The sequence below is a fragment of the Bubalus kerabau genome, chromosome 1 (genome assembly GCF_029407905.1).
Source record: "Bubalus kerabau isolate K-KA32 ecotype Philippines breed swamp buffalo chromosome 1, PCC_UOA_SB_1v2, whole genome shotgun sequence".
NCBI lineage: Eukaryota > Metazoa > Chordata > Mammalia > Artiodactyla > Bovidae > Bubalus > Bubalus kerabau.
Window position 1 is genome coordinate 54,016,613 of NC_073624.1, and position 20,569 is coordinate 54,037,181.

The 20,569-nt window shown below is 45.6% G+C and overlaps 1 protein-coding gene across 16 annotated transcripts in view; it reads right to left on the reverse strand.

Annotated features, from left to right (window-relative positions):
- Nucleotides 1-20,569, reverse strand: part of CHST11 (carbohydrate sulfotransferase 11) — a 261,341-nt gene that overhangs the window by 188,459 nt on the left and 52,313 nt on the right. For 3 of the 16 annotated variants that reach the window (XM_055574924.1, XM_055574920.1, XM_055574930.1), the window contains exon 2: nt 2,389-2,567. The exons of 9 other annotated variants lie outside the window; for them this stretch is intronic. Coding sequence is in view for 1 of the 7 variants with exons in the window: in XM_055574917.1 (XP_055430892.1) it covers nt 5,110-5,164 (55 nt within the window). In the remaining 6 variants the exon portion in view is untranslated. Of the gene's footprint in view, nt 1-2,388; nt 2,568-5,109; nt 5,258-20,569 lie in introns of those variants that run through there. 4 more of the 16 variants (XM_055574923.1, XM_055574927.1, XM_055574917.1 and 1 more) reach the window with 3 other exon arrangements.

A 20,569-nucleotide genomic window follows, 5' to 3' on the forward strand; every position in this document is an offset into this window, starting at 1 on the left:
TCTTCTTTCACAAGTTTTCAAAGTCAAGTACAACTAAAAAGTCCCAAGAGCACCAAGAGTGAGGAGTGAATTTAAAATTCTCTCTGTCTGGACACCAAAGAAAAAGCAGCATAGAGGCTGGTTCACTCACTAACTTATCTTAGGACCTGACAAAGTCTCAGCAATTTCCCAAAGCAGCGGAAAGAAGAGCCGCTAGTGACCCGGCTCTCTAGCAGCAGGGCGCCCAGGGAATCCCCAGCAGTTGTAGTGAATACAGCTGTCATAAGCAGCTCCCCTCTATGTTTTCAAAGGAAGAGTGAGTTAAAGGAGGTTTCATTTCGCCAGTTTCGCTGAAATTTTGCTATGCTAATGAGTATTTTCAGAAGATTCTGCTTTGGGTATCAAGACCTGCCAGAAAGGATGTGGAAGCCTTCATTCAGATCTTCTTGCTCACACCCTCTAGGGAAAGTTGGCTCAAGCTTATCCAAAGATAACCTTCCTTGAAAGGGTATCGTAATGGTTAGATGAGTATATGCTCACTCGACATATAGAATGTGCTCAATCAACACTAGCTTAAATTACTGGTTGTATCACTGTTACCTGGGGACACACCTGTGGGGAGCTAGGAACACCCCATAGAGAATCGAGGTCGATTCTGTCCTCTTCTAATACAGTACAAAATGGGGGAACAAGGGCATCCTAAGGCAACAGAACAGTAAACGGTGCTTTCACTGATTCAGTAAATGTTGATTAATTATCAGACTCAGAGCTGCGTGTTAGGGAGAAAAGATAAACAAAATCCTTAGCCTCAACCTTTTCAGAATCTAATGTAGGAAAGAGACAAAAGAACACACAAGTACAGAAGGACTGATAGAGCTGTGGCTGAGGCCAGTGTTGGTGCTGCAGGCGTATCCGTGAGAAGATCCAAGCCTGTGGCGACAAGGACGGGTGGGCGAGGAGGGCCTCGGGGGGCCATCCAAACGGTGGCTCCGATGGTAAAAAAGCTGCCTACAATGCAGGAAACCTGGGTTTGATCCCTGGGTCAGGAAGATCCCCTGGAAAAGGGAATGGCTACCCACTCCGATAGTCTTATCTGGAGAATTCCATGGGCAGAGGAGACTGGCAGGCTGCAGCCCATAGGGTAGCAAAGAGTCGGACATGACCGAGGGACTGAGCATGCACACACACCATGAACACAGCTGCAAGAGGAGAGTGACATAAACAGGTTTTCACTTTATGAAGAGCGCTCTGGTGGTGATGAGGAGAACGGAATTGGGCAAAGGAGAACCTAGAGGCAGGCAGGCCACGGAGAAGACAATACAGGGGCCAGTCTTGGGCATGGGTTTAGTTGGAACTTGATTGTTTGGCTCAAGACACAATCTCTTGTTACCCAGGGTCCTCAGATAGGAGTCTTCCCGTCCATGTGGATTTGAGTCTCTTCTCAGACTCACTGTTTCTGCCTGTTCCCAGGCTGGTCTGATCCCTTACCACCAATACCTGCCATGGTCTAGGGGCCCCCTAAAGCTAAACAAATAGCAGCCTGGGGAACAGGAATAAAAACAACGCTGCAGTGTCTTCCAAACATAAGTTGGGAGCCTGGGGACCCAAGGCCGGAGAGTCAACCCTTCAGGAGAACAAGAACTCTGGTGTCCCCAGCTGCCCTTTGAGGCCCCTCTAACAAGCGCCCCTTACAAATAACGCCCCAGCAGGAAGCCCATTAACACCTCACAGGGGCAAACCTCAAGCCTTGTAGGAGAAACTTCAAAAGACATCCCAGCAGCACAGAACACCAGAAACTCATCAATCAAGTACACCATCCCAGGAAGTAGCCGGCTGAACTGGGGGAAGGAGTCGAGCACATAAATTAAGTGTCCCTGAGCCCCCATATGCCTCTCGATTTATTACCACAGAGGCCAACTGTGCTCCTTAAAGTTTAAAAAGGATCAAGGCTTCTATAAACAGTATACAGAACTACCTTCCATGGAAAAAAAACATCAAGAGAAAGCCCCCTCCCCTCTCTCTTTTTAAGAAAACGATCCTTTTGTGAAATTTCCACTGCACCAAACCCATTGCTTCAAGTGTTACTGAAAAGTCCAACTTGCTAGTCGGCCCTTTAAAAATATATAATTTCAGCTACAATTACCAATTGCCTTTTGATCTGTTGAAATTAATTTCAGAATTGGATTTTCTCCTGAGTAGGTCACCCCCCTGAATGATAGCCTAACAGCTCAGGCCTGTTAGCTGACAGGCCATGACACTGCTCAGAGGCTTACAGCAGTTTTTCTTCTCCCCGCTCTCTACACACACACAAACACCAATCCTTTAGTTGCAGAAAGAGCTAGTTCATCATTCATGCCCAGCACAGCAAAGATGCAGAAAAGGGCTACAGGAGAAACACTGTGTGCTTACTCGCTCAGTCGTGTCCGATGCTTTGCGACCCCGTGGACTGTAGCTCGCCAGGCCCCTCTGTCCATTGGAATATTCCAGGCAAGTATACTGGAATGGGTTGCCATGCCCTCCTCCAGGGGATCTTCCCAATTCAGGGATCAAACCCACATCTCCTGCATTGCAGGCAGATTCTTTGCTGTCTGAGCCACCAGGGAAGAGAAACATTGCATGAATATTTCTCAAGGTATTGTTGGTTGTGTAAAACCAAAAGGCATCATGTGTCTCATTTCCACTACTAAAAACCTCTAGTCACCCAGATTTACATATACACATATTTGGAATAAACCTGATCCCTTTTCTCCTAATAATCATCAAAATAGCTAGATTTTCCAGAGCATGTACTACAAACCAGGTCTGTTAAGCACTTGGCAAACCTTTGCCCTCACTTCACCCTCATAATAATTCTCTCAGGTAAATAATACCATCGCTACTCCCATTTTACAAGAAGGGAAACTGAAGTTCAGAGAGGTTAAGAAATTTGCCCAAGGTCACACAGGTAAAGAGCAGTAAAACAGAAGACCAAATCCCAGTTGGTCCAGTCTCAAACCTATGCTCTGAATCACTCATTTTAATGGCATGTCCCTGTGCTAAGACGGAACTCTATGCCTTCCAACTGGCCTTCTAGTTTAATACATTTAGAAGACGTTTTACACTTAAATTTACCCATGGCTCAAAAAGCAATTTTGAATATTATACACGATAAGGCTTTTTAAAAAGCTTTTAAGAATTCCATTGGGTACCTTAAGACTTTTTTGCTGTTCTAAGATTTGGTCTTTTTTTCTGGATTACGATTTCTTCCCTCTTCTTCTGTTCAATAATACAAGCACTTACACTGTGCTTAGAGTTATACAAAACATGAAATCCAACTCCACAACTTGGGTTTATAAAAACAAGTGAGAATGTCACAACGGTTACATGCTGTGCTTTGTTCAAAGAGATGAGACCCAAAACAAAATAAAAATAGGTATGTGTCAAGTAAGAATTTGACTTGAAATTTAGGGAAACATTTTCCACCCTAGACTGCCGTTTCCTTGAGGACAGCAATCATGTCTTATGTTATTTTTTTATCCCCAGAGCCTAGCACAAACTGGCACATCAGTCAGGCAGGCAGTTCACTCACTCAGTCGTGTCCAACTCTTTGCGACCCCATGAATCGCAGCACGCCAGGCCTCCCTGTCCATCACCAACTCCCAGAGTTCACTCAGACTCACATCCATCGAGTCAGTAATGCCATCCAGCCATCTCATCCTCTGTTGTCCCCTTCTCCTCCTGCCCCCAATCCCTCCCAGCATCAGAGTCTTTTCCAATGAGTCAGCTGGCACACAGTAGATGCTTAATAGACATGAGTTTGAGCAAACTAGGGGAGATAGTGAAGGACAAGGAATCCCGGCATGCTGCAGTCCACGGGGTCACAGAGAGTCAGACACAACTGAGCGACTGAACCAAAGATGCTTAATAACTGTTTCCCAAAATGGAAGGTGGATGGATGGCGACATAGATGGATGGGTGAAGGGATGCTTAAACCAATGCTTAAATACTAAAGTTATCTCTAAGGAACTTGTTCTTGCTCTATTTCTATGTTTAAGATTGTTTTCTGGCCAGATATGTAATTTTCAACAGTCCATCCTGGACTCAGATAAACAAATGACCCAGCTTCAGAGCCCACTAACTCAATGACAGTAGGGCCAAATGTTAGCTGCTTCTGATCCATGACCTTCCCCCAAGGACAGGCAGGTGGATACCAGCAACTGCACTCTGTAACTGCCCGTTTACTAAACACATACTGAATGCAAGTAACTCTTCCAAAAGGCAGCCCCATTTGTCGGCACCAAAGCACGTTTGTCATCTTCTCCCTGCGTCCTTCCCATTTGTCCGTCACCACAGTGGGAAGCAATAATCAGTCACTTTGAGTTAGTAACCACTCTAGAAAACAAGTCCTGCAGTGCCACTCAATTCCAATGAGAAGCAAAGAGAAAAAAACAGTTCTCTGGCTTCTGTGAGCACTGCAGCTCCAAGGCCGCCAGTCAGAGCCACAACTCACATGCATCTATCTCCCTTCCCCAGCAACACAGCGCATAAGATGGACTTTTCAAGATAAACTCAGAGGTGGGGTGTGGCAAACCCACGTGAGATTCCCAGAGCACCCTTCTTCAAAATGCCTGTGTGCAGCAGGGTTCCCAAGGCATTCAGTTCAGTTACTCAGTTGTGTCTGACTCTTTGAGACCCCATGGACTGCAGCATGCCAGGCTTCCCTGTCCATCACCAATTCCCGGAGCCTACTCAAACTCATGTTCATTGCATCAGTGATGCTATCCAACCATCCCACCCTCTGTTGTCCCCTTCTCCTCCCTCCTTCAATCTTTCCCAGCATCAGGGTCTTTTCCAAGGAGTCAATTCTTCCCATCAGGTGGCCAAAGTACTGGAGTTTCAGCTTCAGCATCAATCCTTCCAATGAATATTCAGGCCTGATTTTCCTTTAGGATGGACTGGTTGGATCTCCTTGCAGTCCAAGGGACTCTCAAGAGTCTTCTCCAACACCACAGTTCAAAGCATCAATTCTTCAGCGCCCAAGGCATTAGAAAGCAAAAAAGAAACTTACAAATCATTTGCCCTGTTGTAGTGTGCTGTGCTTGCGTGCTCAGTCGTGTCTGACTCTTTGCAACCCCATGGACTGTAGCTTACCAGGCTCCTCTGTCCATGGAATTTTCCAGGCAAGAATGTTGAAGTGGGTTGCCATTTCCTACTCCAGGGGATCTTTCCAACCCAGAGATCGAACCTGTGTCTCCTGTATCTTCTGCACTGGTAGGCAGATTCTTTACCACTGCGCCACCTGGGAAGCCCCATAATGCAGAAATAACAGGCAAACAAATCAGAAAGAATTCTGATCAAATGCCAGTGTTCTAACAAGCAATGAAACATTCCTCATATAAGAACCTGACACTGCTCTCTGGTATTACAAAGCATCTTAATGTTTCATTTGGGAAAGCTAAGGAGAGGGATGTGAACACTCCATTTAACCAGGAAGGGAAACACAGCTCACTTGATGAGATCAATTTCTTGTCTCAGGTCATAGAACCAGGAAAGGGAAAGAAGCACGTTTCACATCCCACTCTGATATATTTCTATTTGCTCAATAGAAACACTTCAAGGCTTCATGATGAGTGCCAGGCCATACTCAGGTAAGTTCCAAGCTGGGAACAGTTCCCATCTTTATGAGGTTTCCAGACATCTAACAGTTAGAGCCAAAATTTAAACTGGCTTCCCTGACTCCACAAGCACCGAGTCCTGCATGAGGTGATACGAGTCCTCCCCACACCAAGCCAGCCAGAGGAGGAGTGAGGGACGGAGTCGGGGTGGGGGAGACAGAAGAAACTCAACCCACACATCTGAACACAGAGAGGAAACTGCAGGCTGACCGACTCCATCTCAAAGCTTTCATCTCACAGACAAACCTGTGTCTAGGAAATGAACACAGGGGCACCCGAATAGAGACAATCCAACTGGACTTTCATGCTATGAAAAGGCCTTTTAAGGAGCAAATTATCCATTTATAATTAGTCAAGCATCACACCTTCTCTTACTAGGCAATTTCTTATAATTTTCTTATTTCTCACCCAACCCATCCCAATACATGAAAATAATGTGCTATGAAAAACAGAGCCCAAATCTAACACCACTACATAGCCAGAATATTTAAACTCTCAAATCATTTATACCACACTGCCATATTGCCTTGATCAAAGAGGATTAGAATAAAACCTACCCTGCAGAGGTTCCCAAACATGGCTGGGGATCAAAAGAAGCACCAGGAAACCTCTTCATTTTATTATTATTACTATCATCATTATTTTGGAAGCACCACTAGGCTTGTGAGATCTTAGTTTCCTGACCAAGGATCAAACAGGGGCCCTCGGCCAACAGAAGTGGAGTCCTAACCACTGGACCGCCAGGGAATTCCCTAGGGAGACTTTTTATGTGATGGAATGCTGGGTCCACCTCTGGAGATTTGAATGAGTGGGTGGTCTTGAAGGGCCCAGACGTCTAGTGCAGGGGGTGCTAGTGTTGGAAAGCACCCAGACAATTTTGATGACCAGCCGGCTTGAAAACCCCTGCAAAAATGCACCTACACAGATCACTCTGGAGGAAGGCTGTCTGGACAGCACACACCTTAATGTACAGATCCACCAAGTAATGAGGGAGACCTATTCCACACCAAGTATAACGTCAAGCCATCTTTACAACATCTTCAAGACTGGCACAATTACACCCATTTAGGGGAAGATCCCCTGGAGTAGGAAATGGGAACCCACTCCAGTATTCTTGCCTGGAAAACCCCATAGGCAGAGGGTCCTGGTGGGCTGCAGTTCATGGGGTAGCTAAAGAGTCGGACACAACTTAGCAACTAAAACAACAACAACAGAGAGGAAAACTGGGACTCAGTGTAATACAGTCATCCCTCAGTTTCCATGGGAAATTGGTTCCAGAGCACCTCTCCCACACCCGTAGATATCAAAGTCCCCAGTGTTCGACAGCCTTAGAGTCAGCCTTATTTATCCACAGGGCTGCGAATTCACCCACTTGCAAACTCAATCCTGAATCCATCAATATATACTGATTTGCACAGCATGTATGAATTCCCAGGCTTCCCCAAGAAAGCCAGTCCTGTGCTCCTACAATACTGAGAAAAACCTTCTAAGAAAAAGAGAGCAAGTGTTAGGACACAGAGACCATAAAAGTACTGAAAAGGCCGGCACGGATTCAAGAATGTCTTGACTTCATTTCCTATTATTGATTAATAAAACTGAGAAAGCAATACCAGAGGAGACAGACATCCCGATTTTATCAGCTCCAGCAGACTCCAGAATTTCCTGGGTGTGGGTAGGGTGTGAGGATCCTGTTGGGATTTCACCAGCAAGCAGAACTGGACCTAACAAGTCCAAATCCATTCATCTGCAGGGCAGTTCTGACGGCCACAGCCTGGGCACTGCACTCAGCAGCCAGGAAAGGGATAAAGGCAGAAAACTCCCACGGGCAGGGAAAGAGGATACCATTTCTCAGGCTGGGGGAGGCACAGTCTCATCTTCAGACAGTAGAGAAGACCCAAGCCCATCTCTCCTTAGTGTCTAAAGAATCAGTCACCCACGGGCAGAGTGGGGTACCCTGAACACCCCCATGCAGGACACCTTCCTCCAGGATACCATCTATGCTGGACTCTTCAGGCTGAAGAATGGTCTGCTCTCTGGGAATTGGGTCAGGGCTAGGAGGAGCCAGGAGCACAAGGTTCATACCTGGCCACCTCACTAACTCAGTGTGTTCTTGGCCAAGTCAGTTCCCCTTGTGCCTGCATTTCCAGAATGCAAAGGTAGTACAAGATCCTCTTTGAATTTCCCACCAGCTCTGACAACACATGAAACCCAGACTACAGTAGCCACTGGGCTGGCAGGATAGTCTATGCAGTGGCAGGGTGTGGGGGAGAAGCTGTAGGAGGGAGAAAACCACCCTGCCTGTAATTGTAATGGAGATTCATCTATGGGACACACACACGGCCATATGTAGGCAGATAAGAAAGTGGTTACATAAGATAAGCAAAGGGTAGGGACCCAGAGAAAAAGACTACGAGTTGTGGTTATTCAGTTGCTCAGTCGTGTCCGACTCTTTGTGACCCCATGGATTGCAGCATGCCAGGCTTCCCTGTCCTTCACCATCTTCTGGAGTTTGCTCAAACTCATGTCCATTGAGTCCATGATACCATCCAACCATCTCATCCTCTGTTGCCCCCTTCTCCTACCCTCAAATTTGTCTTACAGATGGCCAAAGCGTGAAAAAACACTGAAATCTAAACTACAATCAAGTACTACCTGACACTGCTCAGAATGGCCATCATTAAAAAGTCTACAAATAACAGCTGCAAAGGATGGGGAGAAAGGGAACCCTCCTACGCTGCTGGTGGGAATGTAAGTTGGTACAGTCACTGTGGAAAACAGTATGGAGGTTCCTCAAAAAACTAAAAATAGAACTACCATATGATCCAGTAATCCCACTCTTAAGCATATATCCAGCAAAGCTAAAATTCAAAAAGATACATACACTTCTGTGTTCATAGCTGCACTATTCACAACAGCCAAGACATGGAAACGATCTAGACTTCCATCAACAGACGAATGAATAAAGATGTGGTGTATATATATAAAATACACAGCGGACTATTACTTGGCCGTAAAAAAGAAGGACATAATGCCACTTGCATCAACGTGAACAGACCTAGAGATTATCGGACTACGTGAGTCAGAAAGAGACAAATAGCATATGGTCCTCACTTTCATGGGAAATCTAAAATATGACACAAATGAACCTATCCTCCAAAACAGAAACAGACTCACGGATAGAGAGAACACACTTGTGGTTGCCAAGCGGGGAGAAGGGTGGAGGAGGGATGGACTGGGAGTTTCAGATTCGCAGATGCAAACTATTATGTTTAGGATGGATAAACAACAAAGTCCTGCTGTACAGCACAGGGAACTATATTCAATATCCTGTAATAAACCATAATGGAAAAGAATTTTAAAAAAGAATGTACCCGTATGTATAACTGAATCACTTTGCTGTACAGCAGAAATTAACACACCATTGTAAATCAACTATACTTCAATTAAAAAAGAAACATTTGCCTCAATAGTCCCTAGACTTGAAGTTAATAATAAATCTCTAAATCTTCCTCTGTAGCCCTCCAAATCCAACTACTCACTGAGTCAATATACAAGAGCAACTGGTTGCACTGGAGGGCTTCCCTGGTGGCTCAGATGGTAAAGAAATCACCTACAACGTAGGAGACCTGGGTTTGATCCCTGAGTTGGGAAGATCTCCTGGAGAAGGAATGACAACCCACTCCAGTATTCTTGTCCGGGACATCCTACGGACAGAGGAGCCTGGCAGGCTACAGTCCATAGGGTCGCAAAGAGTCAGACACCACTGAGCGACTAACACATACACGCAACTGCACTGGGGGTGGGGGGACACTGAGATCAATTATGATTATTACCATTAATTATTATGATTACTAATATTTAATCAAATCAACTGAAGGAAAAAAAGACATCTAATTAAGTGATACTGAGATTCCTTTAATAGATGAAAAAAGTTCATGAGTAAGACTGGGAACACGTCCAATTCTTTCCCCCCTGACTCATATATTCCAAAGGAATATCAGACAGTTGACTTCAGAACAAAAGGCCCACGGCCTCCAAGGCCACAAAACACATGGGGAGATGCAGGCATCAGGGCGGTAGATTGTCTGACTTCCTGAGCAGAGTCATGCCAAGGTCACGGGCTCTCAAGGGAATTCAAAAGCTCCCCACTCCGATGCTCAGAACAGACTCGGTTTAAGCCACATAAGACATTTCACTGGTTCAGTTCAGAGTCTGTCCTCTCCACTGCCAGGGCCATGCCCCGGGTAAGAGATCCTATCTCAGAACAAAACTAGTACACCCTAAGAATCCCCTTCAACAAGTGCTTTGGAAAAAGAAAAAGCCAAACAAATTAAAAAAGCAACCCCAACAACTGGCTCAGTAGTAGCAGTGGTTGTACTCCTCCTAACCACTACCCATGATCTAACTAGATCTTCTTACTACTAACGACGGCTATAACCACTCTGCTGGCGTATCACTACTAACTATGAGGCCATACTGCCTCTCACTGAACAGACCCACGTCTATTCCTTCTTGGTTTATAAAGCATTTACTTGTGGGGATCTTACAGCATGTGTGTGTGCTTAGTCCTTCAGTCATGTCCAGCTCTTTGGATTGTAGCCCGCCAGGCTCCTCCATCTATGAGATTTTTCAGGCAAGAATACCAGAGTGGGTTGCCACCTCCCTTCTCCAGGGGCTCCTCCCAACTCAGGGATCAAACCGGCATCTCCTGTGCCTCCTGCATTGCAGGCATATTTTTTACCTGCTAAGCCATCAGCGAAGCCCATCTTACAGCATATTTGAAACCATATGAGATATGCAGAGCACATATTAGACCCATTTAACAGATTTTAAAAATTGATGCTAAGCAGTTTCAGAAACTCCTTTAAGGGCTTACAGCTGATAAAGCAGTAAGTTTTTGTGGTTGTTATTTTACCTACTGCATCCCACTCACTGCCTGCAGCACGGCTGTGAAGAAAGACAAGCGACTCTGATGACAGCCCTGTACCCTTGTCCTGTGCTGATGCCAGCAGGTGAGAAGGCCAGCAGAAGGGGCTCCTATGCTCCAACAGAGTCTCCTTCTCTTCTACAGCTGGGCCTCTTACACTAGACACACACATGTGTACACACACACACGTACATGCACACACGCATATACACACACGTGTACACATGCTGCCAGCAGTCTCCCAGGAAAGCCAGGCTATCATCCTCCAGAGTTCAACCCCACACCCTTAGAAGAACCTTCACGGAACCAACTGGGAAAGTTTTGCTGAAACAGTTCTCAGGACAGCTCTCCTGGTCCAGCTACCACACAGAAAATCTTCACGTTTTGGCAAATCCCATTGCAAGCATGCTTCCACACTGTAGCCTCACATGAATGGAAATACCAACTTGAGCCAGGCAAGTCCAACACTATCACACAAAGCGCTGGTGTCAACTCAGACCTCATAACCAGCAATTATCCATCAAGTCAGGACTGTAATAACGGGCTCCTTGGGGGTCACCTCACCTGCTCCTTGGAGGGCAAGGGGATGGTCACTAAAGATAGAGTAGGAATTGGACAAGTATGATGACAGCCTTAAGAGTAAGGCAATCCACTCACTGTTCCACAGATAATCTCCAGCCAGATCTCCAAAAAACAAACCTCTCCTGCAAGGTCAAAAATACATCACATGAGTGCCCCAAGGCACACGTGCTTTTGAGCATGCCAGGGCAGATTTCCATCTATATTATGCTATGCCCTCCTCTAATTTTAGAGGAAGCTGGCTTTAGATAATTGTGAGAAAGGTGCTTCCTTTCTAAACTGCTGTAATTAAACTAGAAAAACATCAATTTGTAACTTCATGCTAAGAGGGTTTCCTGAAAACTCCTTAAAGGAAGTCTGTAATTGACAGACTGGCGAAATGTCATACACAGGCACGACAATCCACAGAGTACAACTGTGAACGCTCAGATCCCGATAGAGAAACAGCACTTTTGTCCACAAAAGTATACCATACTTCTACGTACGGCTGGTACTGTTAGGAAGAACAGATTTGCAGTTCTGAGTCTCAAAGCTCTCTATACAGTAGGGGTCCCCAGCCCCTAGGATCTAATGCCTGATTCTCTGAGGCAGAGCTGATGCAATAGTAATAGAAATAAAGTGCACAGCAAATGTAACGTGCTTAAATCATCCTGAAATCACCCTCCTCCCCCAGTCCATGGAAAAACTGTCTTCCATGAAACCAGCCCCTGGTGCCAAAAAGGCTGGGGACTGCTGCTCTACAGGATTAGCTCTATGATTTGATTGAAGAGAGAAGAAAGCATTTTTTAAAAGAAAGCTATTGTTTTCTTTTTAAGAAAACAATAGTTTCTATTAAAATGCATAACACCACCTTTTGCAAGATAAAAGGACTTCAGAGAAACACCATAAGCCTAAGAAGTACGCGGTAAATTACTTCTTTTGGTTAAGGCAAATTAATAACAGGTCATGGATTACAAAAAATTATAAACCCTCCCAACATCCCTAGCTGGATGTTACATTCATGACGCAGCTCAGGAGATGGCATGTTGACTGTTTTGGAGAGAAGGAATGAAGGCTTGGTTATAATCACCTGCCCACTCAGATCCTCAAGTCCTCAAATCCTGTCTCATTACCGGAGGTGTTTTCCTGCAAGTGACACGAGTGCTTTTCTCGTCAACCTGTCCTTCACGTAAGCCACTGTGTGCAGAGCGAGGGGGAAGCCCGGGGCTCGGCAACTGTGACAGTGTATCTGCCCAGGCTCTGCTGAGTGCCGTCCAGGTCACCAGGCACAGGCGTTACGGGGTCTGAGAGTGAAGGCCTTTCCAGGGGATTTACAAGAGTCTAAGTGAGCCTGGCACAGAGGCAGTCTACAAAACTCCCTAACATCCCTCACCAGGCCTCCAAAAAGCCAGCTGCCTCAGAACCCATCTAACTAATAAAGGAAATACAGCATGACAATGTGTGTAAAATCTGAATCTCACCTCTTACCCACGGGCTCCTGGCATGCAAATTGACATCAGGCTTGACTCAAAACTGGAGCTTATTAGAAATGAATTGCATTTCTCACTGCCAGAGTGACCTGAGATCCAAAGTGATCCAGTGTGCTACTACCCAGTGGGAAAATGTAAATCCACACGGTAGGTATGTAGAAAATGCTAGCTACTCTTAAGAGAAGGAACCAATCATAAAATATCTGGCTTAAGTTCACCAGGCTCATCAGCAGTCAGTTTAGGTAACACCACTTCACTGTGAGTGACTCCATGTGCTGCTAAAAGACAGAATTCTTGCTGGAACCTAATATTTGGTTCAGTCTCTGAAGTGAGGGAGTGAGGGAGAAGGAAATGGCAACCCACTGCAGTGTTCTTGCCTGGAGAATCCCAGGGACGGGGGAGCCTGATGGGCTGCCGTCTGTGGGGTCGCACAGAGTCGAACACGACTGAAGTGACTTAACCTAACCTGAAGTGAGGGCAAGAGAATCATCAGCTATTGATATATCTGGCTACCCAGTGTGATCAGTGGACAGCAGCCTCAGCATCACCCTGGAGCTTTTCTGAAATGCAGAATCAAGGCCCAGGCCAAGATCTACAGAGGAACCACAATCTGCTTTTTAACCAGATCTAGGGGCTTGTGGGGTTGGGGGCGGAGGGGCTGCTTCCCAGTGGCTCAGTGGTAAAGAATCCACCTGCCAACGCAGGAACCAAAGGTTTGATCCCTCGGTAAGGAAGATCCTCTCGGAGAAGGCAATGGCACCCCACTCCAGTACTCTTGCCTGGAAAATCCCATGGACGGAGGAGCCTGTTAGGCTGCAATCCATGGGGTCGCTGGGAGTTGGACATGACTGAGCGACTTCACTTTCACTTTTCACTTTCATGCATTGGAGAAGGAAATGGCAGCCCACTCCAGTATTCTTGCCTAGGAAATCCCATGGACAGAAGAGCCTGGTGGGCTACAGTCCATGGGTTCACAAAGAGGCAGATATAACTGAGCATGCATAAGCACACTCATTGCGGGGGGTTCCCCACTACAGGGTATGCTCTATAAAGGATGACTGCAGGGACGGGGGGGTGGTCAGGAGGGCTCCCTCATACACCCCGGTTCTCCAAAATAACCCTAACTCTGATGAGCTTCAGAAGAGGATGGGCAGAAGGAAGAAGACACTATAAGACTATTAAAAATAATCCCCCAGAAAGATGTCAATCCATTGTGGTCCATTACTGAGACAGACTTCTAGGGACTCATCCACATTCAGTGACAGGTGAAAGGCCTTGAGGGTCGAGCCCAGGAATCCCACCAGGCACTGAGCTTTGGGGTACAATTTTAACTTCTTTGGAGAGTCATCAGCCTTCTTTTCTGCTGCATCCAAGATTTTATGAAAGAAAAAAAACTGTAAGGAAATTCCACTTTCTCCAAATTACTTAACTGCTGAGCCTAGGAAAGTTACTTAACCTTCTGGAACTCTCTTTTCAGTCTTTGAGTGGAGATAACAGCCCTGACGTGGAGAAGGAAGAGGGTGAAAGAAGATGACACAAGAGAGTGCTTTCCAGGACACCCTAAGGGCTCGAAACATGGCCATCCAACAGTCTAGAAAGAAGCGCCAATAGGAACTCTGTCCCGCAACCAGTTCAGGCACGGGTGAGGGGGTACTGGGGAGGAAATGAGTCCAGATGAGTCCACCATGACACAGAACCACAGAGGTACTTCCTCCAGGCTCTCCCCATGTGCGCCTTCCAAGTGCCCTGAGCGGACTGGGAGATGAAAACGCTAGTTTGCCAAGTGTCTGCAATTCCTTCCAGTGGCCATTCCTCTTTACAGCAGGCATCCCTTTCATTCTACAGGGCCAGGGGTGACATTAGTCAGCCAGGGTGTCCTGGGGGCTCCCTGGGGCAAAGAACTCCTTTTATTTTTATTTATTTTTTTAAAATCTTTTATTTTATATTGGAGTACAGCTGATTAACAATGTAGTGACAGTTTCAGGTGGACAGCAGAGAGACTCAGCCATACATATACCTGTATCCATTCTCCCCCAAACTCCTCTCCCATCCGAGCTGCCACACAGCATTGAGCAGAGTTGCATGTGCTACACAGTAGTACCTTGCTGGTTACCCATTTTAAATATAGCAGTGTGTACATGTCCATCCCAAACTCCCTAACTATCCCTTGCCTCATTCTTTCCCCAACCCAAATTCATTATCTAAGTCAGCGAGTCCATTTTTGTTTTGTAAATAAGTTCACTCGTATCACTAAAGAAGCCAGTTTTAAACAAATGTGTTACCAGCAGAGCCACAGAGAAAGGTACAAAGACTTCTCCCTCTTCCTAACAGTACAGCCTCCTCCCCTTTCACACCCCATCAGCCGGGCTGCCCAGAGCCAACCGCCGGGAGCTAGAGCCTCCACCCTTCAACTCAGGAAGACCTCAGGCATGTTCCTTAGCTCAGAGGCCCTGCATTTCCCACCACCCCTGAAAGTGGAAGAAATGATGTCCACCTCTGCACAACGCAGGTCAATTTGGAAGCTGTCAAACAGCAGCCACACATGAAGGATGGTGATCATTAAATGGGAAAATAAAACCAAAAAATGACATTTTGGTGGCTTGTACTTTAACAAAAGGATCTGAGCCAATCTCATAAACACAATTCCCTCACCAAGACAAGAACAGACACTGTGCTCTCAGCTGCAGAATAAGGTAAATGAGGGGAAAACGAGAGCTGAGGTCTCTGCTCCCCAGCTAACACCTGGCAAGGGCCTGGGCCACACCAAGCACCAAGCTCCACCGGGTGCACTCCCCCTTTAAACTTCTCAACAGCCCTGGGATGCCAGGTGGAGGTCATGCTTTCACTGTACAGATAACACAACGGAGGCCCAGAGAAGGTATGTAACTCGTTGAAAGTCACACAGCCAGCAAGCAACCTAACCCCAAAGCACTGGTTCTCAGTGGGGGTGATTTTGCCCCCAGTGGATGTGTAATGTTTTGAGATACTTTTGGTTGCCACACCTGGGGGATTACCGGGATCCAGTGGGGAGAGGCCTGGAATACCACCCAACCATCCCACGCTGCACAGGACAGCAAAGAATTGTTCAGACCTCAATGTCAATAGCACAGACGCTGAAAAGTCCCACTCTAGAACTTCCTCTTTTATCCACTGCACTACATCAGCCCCCTTCTTGTTTTCTAATGTGCCCGAAGAGGACAATAGATACTATTTGAACATAACCATAGATCAGATGACCGAGCTCTGCGATCAGTGCTGAAAATAAATAACCCCCACTGTGCACATTTTGCATAGTTCCACTTTCTCCAGTGCTTCCCTCCCAAGCTCTTGCAACTTGCTTTTCCCTCAGCTGGGCAGTTCTGCCTCATTGCCTCCATCCCATTGCGTGTGCTCAGGGCTCACAGATCACCTCCTCATTTCCTAACCACCCCCACCTCTCCTCAGAGCACTGCTCCCGCCCTGACATGACAAGTACCTTGACCTGTGTAGTATTTATCTAATTTCTCCCACCAGATTGGAAGCTCCTTGAGGGCAGGGATCTTTTTTCTGTGCCCCTTAGCTGTTTTCTCCGCACCATCTATCAGTGTGTCTGGTACATGGCCGGAACTCAAAATATTTGGTGAAAGAATGAATGAACGAACAAATAAACTAGCTTAGGGTTCTTCCTGAGGAAGCTGAGGGTTTCAGCTTTCCCCAGGCTGTAGCCGCATCAGGCCAAGGACCTCTGTGCAGAACCTGCTTCATCTTGCTACAACAATCACTGCTCTAGACTGGGGTTGGTGCACCTCTTCCTGTAAAGGGTCAGGCTAACATTTTCAGCCCTGCTGTCTCTGGATCAACGATTCGACTCCGCCACAGTCACACAAAAGCAGCCATAGAAGATCCATACACGAACGCGCAGGGCTAGGTTCCAACGATACTTTAAGAACACTGGTAATTGGAATTGCATGGAATTTTCATGTGGCAGGAAATATTATTCTTCTATAATTTTTCCCCCAACTATTTTTTAAAATGTGAAGTGATTCTTGGCTCGAGAGGTCAAGAGAAAAGAGGAGATGGGCTAGACATGGCACGTGGGCCATGGTTTGCTCTTCCTTGCTCTAGGTCTTTGTGAATTTGGGTGATTCATTAAAAAAATAAACACTGCACCGTGGGGGTGGCCCAGAGTCCTTTCTCGATCGTCACCTCATTCATCCTCAGGACAACGCTTCACTTTTTCTCCATCTCAGGTTACCTCTGAGCACACTGAGGCCTGGCAGGACGTATCTGAAGTCACTGAGCTTGGCCTTTTCACTCCACTGCCAGAATTCTTTCCGCACCTAACAGACTGTCACAAATCTTCACCAGTATGGATACAAAGACCTCGATTAATCCATTATTGGTCTTCATTTTTTCGCAATGTTGTGTTAGTTTCAGGTACACGCAAAGTGATTCCATTATACACTATAGAGAGATAGATAAGAGAGATCCTTTTCCAGATTCTTTTCCATTACAGGTTATTAAAGGTATTGAATATAGTTCCCTGTGCTATACAGTAGGTCCTTGCTGTTTGGTTATTTTATATATAGTATCTGTTAATTCCAAACTCCTAATTTATCCCTCCCTCCCCACCCTTTCCCCTTTGGTAACCATAAGTTTGTTCCATGTCTGTAAGTCTGTTTCTGGCATTATTTCATTCTCCTTTATGCCTGAGCAATATTCCAAAGTACATATATATACCACATCTTTGTCCATTCATCTGTAGATGGACATTTAGGTTGCTTCCATGTTTTGACTCTTGTAAGTTGTATTGCTATGAACATTGGTGTGCATATATCTTTTCAAATGATAGTTTTCATCTTTTCCAGGTATATACCTAGTAAGGAGATTGCTGGCTCATATGGTCACTCTATTTTTAGTCTTTAAGGAATCTCCATACTATTTTCCATACTGGCTGCCATTTTTGGTTTCAGAGAATTAGCAGGTAACATTCTGGTGAAGTGAGCATCAGCAAAGATTTGTGTATTAAAACACAAATACCAGGGACTTCCCCGGCTGTCCAGCAGTTACGACTCCGTGATTCCACTGCAGGGGGTACGGGTTCAATCCCTGATCAGGAAACTAAGATCCCACGTGCCCTGTAGTGCAGCCAAAAAAAAAAAAAAAAACACCCCACACACAAATGCCAAATCAAGAGGGCAACTGTACATCATCCATTTGACAGCACAGATGGTTGTTCAACTCGCCTCGGAGAAAGAAAATGTGGATACCAGCAGCCTCCTGCCTGCCCTTTGGCGTTACAGGAAAAAGTTAACGACACAGAAAATTGGCTGTGCTGCCCAGAACTGCCAATAGGAATTCTAAAGGTGAAGCCTCCACAATAAACACTTAGTATTATATTTTAATACCTAAGCCAGGCGTGACTTTTTCCACCTTAATTTCCTAAAGGTTCCCTGAATGGTAATTAAGACATTCAAACCAAAGGTAAATACTTGGGGGAAAAAAATTCACATCTAAAAAGTCTGAACTGCATTCTGCATTATTTCTAAGGTTATTACCTCTGGACACATGGACATATCATTTTATAATATTTCTCAAATCTACTGTAACCAATGTTCTCTCGATGTATGTGCGACGTGGCGCGTGCACACACACAAAAAAGCCCTCCAATTTCAAACACTCTGTCAAGCAAGAGTTAACTACCCTGCCCCACCTCCACTCAGGAATCAGGTCATTTTGAACCCCTGGTGGAAATGGAAAAGTAACCCTGAGCTTCATCCCTGAGGACCTGAGCACCCAGAATTAAAAAAGAAAAAGGAAGGAAAAGGGAAATGGTCATAAAAACCAGGGCAATAACTCGGCATGCAGGCAGCAGGCGTCCTTCCCTCATCTTGCTAGGGAATTCTTTAGGCAAAAGCTAAACCTAATAGTTAGGGCCTCCACAAAAATGCAGGTACCAGCGGATGGATCAAACCTAAACAAAAAAAGCCTGGGCATCTGAGTCTGGTTCTTCATACTCTGGACTTCAACATGGCATTTCCGATTGGGTTTCTATCGATCCCATGGAAGCACTTATTCTGGCTCCAAAATGCCTTCGCCTCTACCTCCTCCCTGTGGTCCTAACCCTAGCCTAGACTCAACTCACTGAAGAACAGCTTTCATCTTGCTCCTTCCTGTTCAGTCAGTGCTTCAGCAGTCCTCCTCTCCATGAACTCCCTCTGTCTCATTAACAGATTATCAGTTAGTTCAGTTGCTCAGTCATGTCCAACTCCTTGTAACCCCATGGACTGCAGCACGTCAGGTCTCCCTGTCGATCACCAACCACGGGGCTTGCTCAAACTCATGTCCATCAAATCAGTGATGCCATCCTACCATCTCATCTTCTGTCATCCCCTTCTCTTCCTACCTTCAATCTTTCCCAGCATCAGGGTCTTTTCCAATGAGTCAGTTCTTCGCATTAGGTGGCCAAAGTATTGGAGCTTCAGCTTCAGCATCAGTCCTTCCAATGAATATTCAGGACTGATTTCCTTTAAGATGGACTGGCTGGATCTCCTTGCAGTCCAAGGGACTCTCAAGAGTCTTCTCCAACACCACGGTTCAAAAGCATCAATTCTTCAGTGCTCAGCTTTCTTAATGCTCCAACTCTCACATCCATACATGACTACTGGAAAAACCATAGCCTTGACTAGACAGACCTTTGTCAACAAAGTAATGTATCTGCTTTTTAATATGTTGTCTTGGTTTGTCATTAGTGACCATATAATTGGTTTCCCCAAACAGGACACTTTTGAAATGAAAGGGGCACTATAAAACATTATGCCTCAACAACCACAATAAACCAGGACTGTCCCAAACTGGGGCACAGGTCACTCTGATAAGGTCTTAGAGGGAGAGCACTTGTCTTACCTTAACTCCATCCCACCTTTTCAACCAGTCCCACAGAGCACTGAAACACCATAGGTGCTAAGTAAACATTTGTGGAATTGAAACAACAGGCACTTTAAAATGATACCACAAGTACCAGTTACTACAGATCTGTCTCCATAAAGGATGCTGTAGATCATTATAAAATACAATCATACCAGAAACATCCCTGCTTCTGATATTCTATTTCATCTTATTTCCACCATGGCTATTTTTTAATCTCTCACTGATTGTGATTTTATATTAATAATAATAAATAGTTATCACTTACTGAATCCTTGAACATTAATCACAGTTGCTGCTGCTGCTGCTAAGTCGCATCAGTCGTGTCTGACTCTGTGCGACCCCACAGACGGCAGCCCACCAGGCTCCCCCGTCCCTGGGATTCTCCAGGCAAGAACACTGGAGTAGTTGCCATTTCCTTCTCCAATGCATGAAAGTGAAAAGTGAAAGTGAAGTCGCTCAGTCGTGTCCAACTCTTTGCGACCTCGTGGACTGCAGCCCACCAGGCTCCTCCGTCCTTGGGGTTTTCCAGGCAAGAGGACTGGAGTGGGTCGCCAGTGCCTTCTCCGAATCACAGTTGAAGAACCTTAGATGCATTCTCCCAACAAGCCCGACAAGGAATGTATGTGTAGACTTAAGTCTCTAAGTGAAGAAACAGAAGCTCAGCAAGGATAAATAATCCCCATAAGATCACAGACTCTGGCCAAGCTCATTCCCTTCCATTGACTAGGAAACTTACCAACCTTAATATCTCGGTTCCAGGGTATTAAAACATGTTACCATTGAGACAAGGTGGCATAACATTCCGTGAACTGTACAAAGTCATGAAATTGACAATGCACGGTCCAACTATACCACCGTCTACTGTACTGATACTTATTCTAACATAATGTGGATTCAGACTCACTGAAAAAGAGGAGACCTGGAAGAACATTGGCAAAACTCTGTGATAACATACAGCACAGCCCCTCTCTGAGAAAAAGCAAAAACTGGTAGAAAAAAAACCTGAAGCAGAAACTGGCATCTTGATGTCTAAGTACCAAATAAGCTTTCCT